The sequence below is a fragment of the Jaculus jaculus genome, chromosome 4, assembly GCF_020740685.1.
Source record: "Jaculus jaculus isolate mJacJac1 chromosome 4, mJacJac1.mat.Y.cur, whole genome shotgun sequence".
NCBI lineage: Eukaryota > Metazoa > Chordata > Mammalia > Rodentia > Dipodidae > Jaculus > Jaculus jaculus.
Genome location: NC_059105.1, coordinates 160,219,285 through 160,228,030, shown reverse-complemented (window position 1 = coordinate 160,228,030; position 8,746 = coordinate 160,219,285). Strand labels below are relative to the sequence as shown.

Genomic DNA, 8,746 nt, shown 5'->3' with positions numbered 1-8,746 from the left:
TGATCTACATTCCCCTAATGATTAGTGATTTTTTTAAAAACATATTTTCATGTGCTTGTTGGCCACTTTTACATTTTCCTTGGTGAAATGTCTAAACAAGTCTTTTGCCCATTTTTAAACTAAACTGGATTCATTTTGGACATCAATCCTTAAACATTAGTGTTTTGAGCAGCCAAATTGTGGGATAATCTGTTTATGCAGCTATGGCTCACGAAGAAATACTGAAAAATCATATATAAAAATACAAGAATACAAAATTATAGTATAGAAATATTTCTTAAAAAACTGTATGTTGCCTGAAAGTATGGAAATAACATATCAATTTGATCTATGTATACTATTTAATGACTACCAAAGAGTTCATAACATGAGAAAATGCTATGATCTTAGATAAAAATTTGAGTATACATTGATGTGAAGAAACTAAAAATATTCTACTCCTTTAGTGCTTTTCACAAATAGGGTTTATATGAATTTTTGTCTTGCCTTTGTTATCTCATTTGTATATCATTTTATATTCAGTGTTTCATTTAGTTATGAGTATCATTTTATTTATCCTTCCACTCTGAAAATTTGAATCATTTATTATCTATTTTGAAATGTATTTTGCAATCTTCATGTTTTTAAAAATATGTTAAAATCTAGATAAATTCATCAAAGTTGACAATAATTTCCATATTTTTACTTGAAAATTAACAGCTTTATTTTTTTTTTTGCTTTTGCTTCCTTGTTCCAGCTAGCAGTATGATATGTTTTTTTTTTAAATTTTATTTATTTATTTGAGAGCGATAGACACAGAGAGAAAGACAGATAGAGGGAGAGAGAGAGAATGGGCGCGCCAGGGCTTCCAGCCTTTGCAAACGAACTCCAGATGCGTGCGCCCCTTGTGCATCTGGCTAACGTGGGACCTGGGGAACCGAGCCTCGAACCGGGGTCCTTAGGCTTCACAGGCAAGCGCTTAACCGCTAAGCCATCTCTCCAGCCCAATATGTTGTTTTTAAACTTCATTAAAAATAATACATGGACCTCCAGGTGTGGTGGTGCATGTCTTTAATCCTAGCACTTGGGAGGCAGACGAAGGAGGATCACAATGAGTTTGAGGCCACCCTGAGACTACATAGTGAATTCCAGGCCTGCCTGGACTAGAGTGAAACTCTACCTCAACAACAATGACAACAACAAAACCCTATAAATCTTGAACTTTTTTTCATACATGTATAAAATTTAAAAATTATCCCAGAGCTGGGTGTACTGGCGCACACCTTTAATCCCAGCCCTCTGGAGGCAGAGGTAGGAGGATTGCCATGAGTTCGAGGCCACCCTGAGACTACATAGTGAATTCCAGGTCAGCCTGGGCTACAGTGAAACCCTACCTCAAAAAACAAAAAAGGCATCTGGGGAGATTACTCAGTGGTTTAAGTGGCTTGCTTGCAAAGCCTGATGCCCCCAGGTTCAATTCCCAAACTGCCCATGTCAGCCAGATGCAAAAAGTGGTACAAACATCTGTGCATTTGCAGTGGCAAAAGGTACACTTACACACCCACATTCAAATAAAGTTCAATAATTATATAGATAATTTGCTTCTAATATTTTCCCGGTATACCACATCAAGCCGATTTAGACTTACTCTTTCCCCTCTCCAACTTGCTTTAACATTCTATACTGTGTGTTGGCTTTTTGTTTTGCTTTTGTTTTTCGAGGTAGGGTCTCTCTCTGGTCCAGGCTGACCTGGAATTCACTATGTACTCTCGGGCCGGCCTCGAACTCATGAAGATCCTCCTACCTCTGCCTCTCAAGTACTGGGATTAATGGCGTGCGCCACCATGCCCGGCCAGCACTCGCTTCATTCTTATGGGTTTCAAGTTTGATACATTTCTCATGGTTCTAGAGCACTTCATTCATTTGGAGACAGAGTCTTTATGTAGCCCAGGCTGTCCTTGAACTTGCTATACAGCTAAGGATGACCTTGAACTCCTGTCTGCCTTCACCTCCCAAGTGCTGGCATAACAGGTAGGCATTCCACCCCACGCATGGCTTCCCTGAAACACATCTTAATAAGTTAAGAAGAATATTTGGCCTTAGTATTTTGCTGGGATTTTCTTTATCTAGTTGGTTCTATATATTTTTTTAATTTTTTTGTTTATTTTTATTTATTTATTTATTTGAGAGAGACAGACAGAGAAAGAGGCAGAGAGAGAGAGAGAGAGAGAGAGAGAGAGAGAGAGAGAGAGAGAGAATGGGCCCGCCAGGGCCTCCAGCCACTGCAAACGAACTCCAGACGCATGAGCCCCCTTGTGCATCTGGCTAACGTGGGTCCTGGGGAATCGAGCCTTGAACCCGGGTCCTTAGGCTTCACAGGCAAGCGCTTAACCGCTAAGCCATCTCTCCAGCCTTGGTTGTATATTTCTACTGGCATCACACAACTGGTATATTTTCTAGGTAAGCAATGCTAACGGAGAACTAGATACTGTTTTAGTGTTTTCTGCCATTTAGGGCTAAATAAAAGGCCAGGATGCTTTCTTGTTTTGTTCTGGATTCGTTTGTTTCTCGGAACTCATCACTTCTTATTTTGGATTTCACTTTCTTTGTGTGGAATTTAAAGTCTTCACACTGCTTTCTCTAAGAGTGCACCTCCCAAGGTTTGCCTTGGCATACTAAATTAGTGAGTTTCCAAGTGGTGTCCTTTTAGTTCAGGTGAGGAATTTTCTTCTATTGTACAGCATGCTAGAGGAATCCCACATTCCCTTTCCTGGTGTGTCTGTAAATTTTATAATTAATTGCTTGTCTTTCCGCTTCTATTTCTTAACATTCTCTTTGGTCAAGGCCGCCTGACCTTAGTGTCTGCATGAGGCTTCCCAGTCCACACCCAACAATAAAAATCACACTCACAGCCCTCACAGAATCGTCAATGCACTTTTTGTTCTGTTTTGTAGATGCAGTACTCTTCTCCCCCACTTTAAACTTAACTTTATTTTCTTGGGTGTTTTTGTTTCTTTTCTCTTGTTTGATTTTTTTTTTTTTTGTTGTTGTTCTTCATGGAGTGTGTGGCGGGGGCTGGAGGGGGGTTGCTGAAAAAGCTTCATCAGAACAAGCTTTGGAATTGATTTTCTTTCTAAACCCGAGATTTAGACCTAGTGAATTGGCAAAGCAAGGAAAGGGTTAAACTGTCTCCCTCGAGAGTGTGGGCAAAGTCTTAAGAAGAAAAAGAGGAACAACTGTCAAAGCGAGTGTGCGCCAGCTAAGGACCTTCCACGGGCGGGCGAGGCAGGCCAGGCGCTGGCGAGCGCAGCTGGAACCCAGGCTCAGGGCGGCGGTGGGTGTCCATTCCAGAACGTTCGCCACAGCAGAAGCGCCCAAGATGGATCCCAGAGGGTGAGCAATGGCCTTGAACTCTGTGCAAGGGGGTCGATGAGACCTGGGGGTGTGGGTGCGTGAAGGGGAGGGTTAATCTGAGGCTCCTGACACATCCTTCCTGCTCTCTTGTCTTGAGAAGCCTGGGTAAGAGGCCTGGCTGCCTCTTACCAGAACTATTTGCTACATGAATTGAAATGCCAAAGGCAGATCTATTTGTGTGTGTGTGTGTGTTTCCGAAGGTGGTTGGTTTGCCTTTCAAGTATTATATTTACACTCATCAATTTTTAAATCAGGAATAAAGGAAAATTTAACTGCCCAGCGTTAAGCATGACAAAAATGAGCAGGCATTGTGGCCCTGGTACACCAGGGTTAGATTGGCTTAAAGGTGGAGGAGTCAGACAGAGAAGGCGAAAGGAGAGAGGCCCCAGAAAAGGAAGGAGAAGGGGACCTAGAGTCTTCAACCCGTGGGCAACCCCATCCATGGACTCACAGGCACATCTTTCTATGGAAGAAAGAAAATGTGGTCAACCTGTGATTACTGAGTCTGTTCTGAACTTGGCCAGGTATTTGTCGCTCTCATTCATTTGCATTGTATCGGGTATTGTGAGTAATCTAAGGATCTTTCGCGTGCGTGGGAGTGTGCGAATTAGCACATTGTACATACGGGGTCTGAAGGATCCTAAGATCCATCCTCCAGATTAAAAATCAAAACAACGAGCCCCAAACGGGTGGTGGAGGTAGATTCTGCCCAGGGTGGAGCAGGGCTCACGGCCGTGGTGTGTTGTAAACCCAGAATGCCCACGCGCTACCGGTCAGGGTTGTTTTCCACTGAATTTCATCTTCACAGTGGCCTCCAGGCAGCTGGCTGGCTTCTGCTGCTTAACAACCGAGGCAGCGAGGCTCAAGGGAGGGAAGCCACCAAGTAAGGGGCCCAAGGCCCCGCAGTGCCAGGGTGGAGGTGAAATCTCCCTTGCCCACTTTGTTTTATGCCCTGGGGAGAGAGCCACACCCACCCTCCTTTTGCAAAGCAGCTAGTCAGTCATTCTCTGGTACTGTTGATCTTTTGATTTACTGCTTCGGGAGTAACTTTGAATTTCCAAGTAAAGACTCTCTTCTCTCTAGAAGGTTTTTTCTTCCTTCCTCCCCCCTCCCTCCCTCTCTCTCTCTTTCCTTTTTGGGTTTTCGAGGTAGGGTCTCACTCTAGTCCATTCTGACCTGAAGTTCACTATGGAGTCTCAGGGTGGCCTCGAACTTGCGGCGATCCTCCTACCTTTGCTTCCCCAGTGCTGGGATTAAAAGGCATGTGCCACCACGAATTTTTAAATTTTATACATGTATGAAATTTTTTTCAAGATTTATAGTTTTTTTTTTGTTTTTTTTTTAGGTAGGATCTCACTTCAGCCCATGCTGACCTGCAATTCACTATTTAGTCTCAGGGTGGCCCACCTCTGCCTCCCAAGTGCTGGGATTAAAGGCATGCACCAGCGCACCCGGCTAAAATTCAGGGTTTCTTTTGTGGAGCTGCAGAAGTGATGCTATTTAGTTAGGTTAGAGGTCTTTGGGTTCCAGGCCATTGTCTACATTGTTATTAGGGTTCTCTTTGTTTCAGTGCCCTGAAACCAATTATGAACCAATAAATAGCAATAAACAATGTTGAATCATATGAGAAATAAAACTGATGCAAATTAAAACAGTGAATTGACATCTTTCTCTAAGTGGCAAATGTTAAACAAGGCAAGAATTCTCACATTACTAAAGAAGAAAGACTATTTATAATACTATTTATAACCATATTGCCCCCTGATAGAGGTATAATTTTTCTAGAAAATAATCTGGTGTAGCATAATAACAGTTCTTAAAATGTATATTCACTTTAATCAAATGGTTGATTCTTTTAGGAACTTAATAAGGATATAATAATATATGTCAGTAAAAGTTTAGTGGCATGGATATTTTTCTTGTTGCTTCTAATGGGGAAATTTTTAGAAACAAATGTCTAAATATAGGTGATTGGTCATATATGGAGTATCCACAATGTAATGTTATGTAATCATTAAAAACTATGTCAGAACAATTTGTAATATTTCTAGCATAAGGGGAGTAAGCAGGTATATTGTGCTAGCCTTTTTACACATCTCACACACACACACACACACACACACACACACACACACACACAATATCAATCAGAAACATTGGTGCCTTTATTTTATACTGTGTGCCTTTGAATTTGAATCATATTATCTGCAGGAGAAAAATACAAGTAGATTAAAAAAATATTTTACTTAGTCATTTATTTGTGAGAGAGAGAGTGAATGAGTGTATGTGTGCCCCAGGGGCCCCTGCCCACTGCAAATGAACTCCAGACACATGTGCTACTTTGTGCATCTGGGGACTGGGGAATTGAACCCAGGCCGTTAGGCTTTGCAAGAAAGTGCCTTTAACCACTGAGCCATCTCTCCAGCCCCCAAAGTAGATGTCTTAAAAATGAAACCAATAGATTTTCCTACATCTATTTAGGGGTGTATGAGCACTTATAATGTGTGGGATTCCATGCTGGAGCTTCAGTCTTTTGTGTCTTGACTTTTCTTTTTGAGGTAGGTTCTCACGCTAGCCCAGGGTTAACGTGGCGCTCACTCTGTGGTCCCAGGCTGGCCTCAATCTCAAAGCAATCCTCCTACCTCTGCCCCCTGAGTGCTGGGATCACAGGTGTGTGAATTACCACACACGGCTTGTGCCTTGACTTCCATTCCAAATGTGTTTACTCCACAACAAAGTCATTTGGTCCTCATAAGTCTGTCTTACTAGAATGTTCTATCTGGAAATGGCTGGAGCACTCATTTCCTTATTTCCAGACGTGATTGTCTGGCTCTACCATACGTCACACACTGAGAGAGAGGCCAGTGCTTTGGATACAGCCTACTGGGCTTTGAATGCTGGATCCCACACATAGACCTTCTGGATGTGTGATCTGGGACACATTGCTGAATCATTGGAACCTTCAGTTTCTTATCTGTTAAGTGGGCCTGATAATGATTGGCATAGGTAGTTGAGATGTTTTAAGTGATAATCTATTTAATAACCTTGTTCTGATAAGTATTCAGTAATAATTGTTATTAGTTACCTTGATTTTTACTACTGTTAGGGTTAAGAAACATAGAAAGTGATTGATCCATGATTACACAAATACATAATAGCGTTTCAAAGCCTAGAGTACAGGAAAGATTTTTTTACAACTCAAGTGCTCAGTGTCTTTGGAGCCTGATAGGACAGTCCGCAGACTGAGCTTTTAGGGGGTTGACCTAAGGCAGGCTGAAGGTCAAGGCTGAGTCTTCCTTAAGTGACTGATGTCAGTGGGAAGTCAAACACTGGAAAGGAAAGAAGCTGAGGCCCAGTTAGGTGCAGAGATGAAGCCTGAAGCAGAGGTCATAGAAGAGAGAGGAGATGTCTCCGAGATCACTTATGGGGGCATCAGAGAGAACAGCATGTGTTTACAAGATATTTGAAGGCTGGAGAAATGCCTTAGTGGTTAAGGCGCTTGCCTGTGAAGCCTAACGACCCGGGTCCAACTCTCCACTACCCACGTAAAGCCATATGCACGGAGTGGCACACATGTCTGGAGCTCATTTGCAATGGCTGGAAGCCCCGACATTCCCATTTTCTCTGTCCGTCTGCCTCTCTTCTCTCCCTCTCTTTCTGCTTACAAATAAATAAAACTATTGAAAGATGTTTGAGTACTAAAGTTGGCAGGATTTGGTTTTTCACACATGTAGAGACTGTGGGAGAGAGTAAGACCTAACTGAACAGTGTCGTCCTTCACAAAATTGGGGATATAAAAATCAGAGTGGGGGCTGGAGAAATGGCCTGGCAGTTAAGGCGCTTGCCTGTGAAGCCTAAGAGCCCATGTTCGACTTTCCAGGTCCCATGTCAGCCAGATGACATATATGTGCAAGGCTGCACATGCACACAAGTTAGCACACGTGTCTGGAGTTCAATTACAGTGGCTAGAGGGCTTGGCACACCAATTCTCTGTGTGTGTGTATCTGCCTCTCTTTCATTAAAAAAAAAAAAAAAAAAAAAGCCAGTCTGTTGGGCTTGGCTCAAAAACACTCAAATGTACTAATAAAAAATAAACAAGAGGGCTGGAGAGATAGCTTAGCGGTTAAGCACTTGCCTGTGAAGCCTAAGGACCCTGGTTCGAGGCTCGGTTCCCCAGGTCCCACGTTAGCCAGATGCACAAGGGGGCGCTCGCGTCTGGAGTTCGTTTGCAGAGGCTGGAAGCCCTGGCGCGCCCATTCTCTCTCTCTCCCTCTATCTGTCTTTCTCTCTGTGTCTGTCGCTCTCAAATAAATAAATAAATAATGAAAAAAAATAAACAAGAAATAGAGTGGGTTCGGGGCAAGGTGACAAGAGGAAAAACGATGTCATATTTCTAACAATGACTTTGAGCAGCTAAGGGGAGGGAGTCCAAGTAGACAGCCCAAAAGTGCAGATGCAAGATCAAAACGATAAGGACTTCGGCTGGAGAGATGGCTTAGTGGTTAAGGCATTTGTCTGCAAGGCCAAAGGACCCAGGTTCGATTCCCCAGGTCCCACGTTAGCCAGATGCACAAGGGGTCGCACGTGTCTGGAGTTCGTTGGCAGAGGCTGGAGGCACTGGTGCGCCCATTCTCTTTGTGTGTGTGTGTGTCTGTAGCTCTCAAATAAATAAATAAAAATAAACAAACAAAAAAAAACCCCATCAAAGCAGAAATGCACAGAAGAGACCTCCACACTAAATCAGACTGCCAACCTTGAGTGCCACCCTGTTCCATATCTTGGCAACGGCAGCATCACATGAGGCTACACTAGCGATGGAATTGGTAGAAGCACCATGCATACACAAAGAGATGAGCCCATGGAACCCCGGTTCAATATGAGTAAGCTCTGTGGGTTATTTCTTTTTTTTTTTTTTTTTTTTTTTTGGTTTTGCCGAGGTAGGGTCTCACTCTAGCTCAGGCTGACCTGGAATTCACTCTGTAGTCTCAGGGTGGCCTTGAACTCACGGCGGATCCTCCTACCTCTGCCTCCCGAGTGCTGGGATTAAAGGTGTGTGCCACCACGCCCGGCTCTGTGGGTTATTTCAACGTCATTTGCAGTGGCCCTGGTGCGCCCATTCTCTCTCTCTATCTGCCTCTTTCTCTCTCTAATAAATACATAAAAATATTTATTTGCAAGGAGAAAGAGAGAGAAAGAAAATGGGAATGCCAGGGCCTCTTGCCACTGCAAACAAACTCCAGACACACTTGTTGGGTACTAGAGGATCAAACCCAGGCTGTTCAGGCTTCACAAGCAAATGCCCACAACTGCTGAGCCATCTCTCCAGCCCAAGAATAGTAAGTTTTTTTTTTAA

General features: G+C 43.1%; 1 protein-coding gene across 2 annotated transcripts in view; it reads left to right on the top strand.

The window, feature by feature from the left end:
- The first annotated feature begins 3,248 nt into the window (after positions 1-3,248).
- Cd86 (CD86 molecule) overlaps positions 3,249-8,746 on the top strand; it is an 81,580-nt gene continuing 76,082 nt past the window's right edge. For both annotated transcript variants that reach the window (XM_045147716.1, XM_045147717.1), the window contains exon 1: positions 3,249-3,372. In XM_045147716.1, coding sequence (XP_045003651.1) covers positions 3,359-3,372 — 14 coding nt within the window. In that variant the 5' untranslated portion in view covers positions 3,249-3,358. The remainder of the gene's footprint in view (positions 3,373-8,746) is intronic.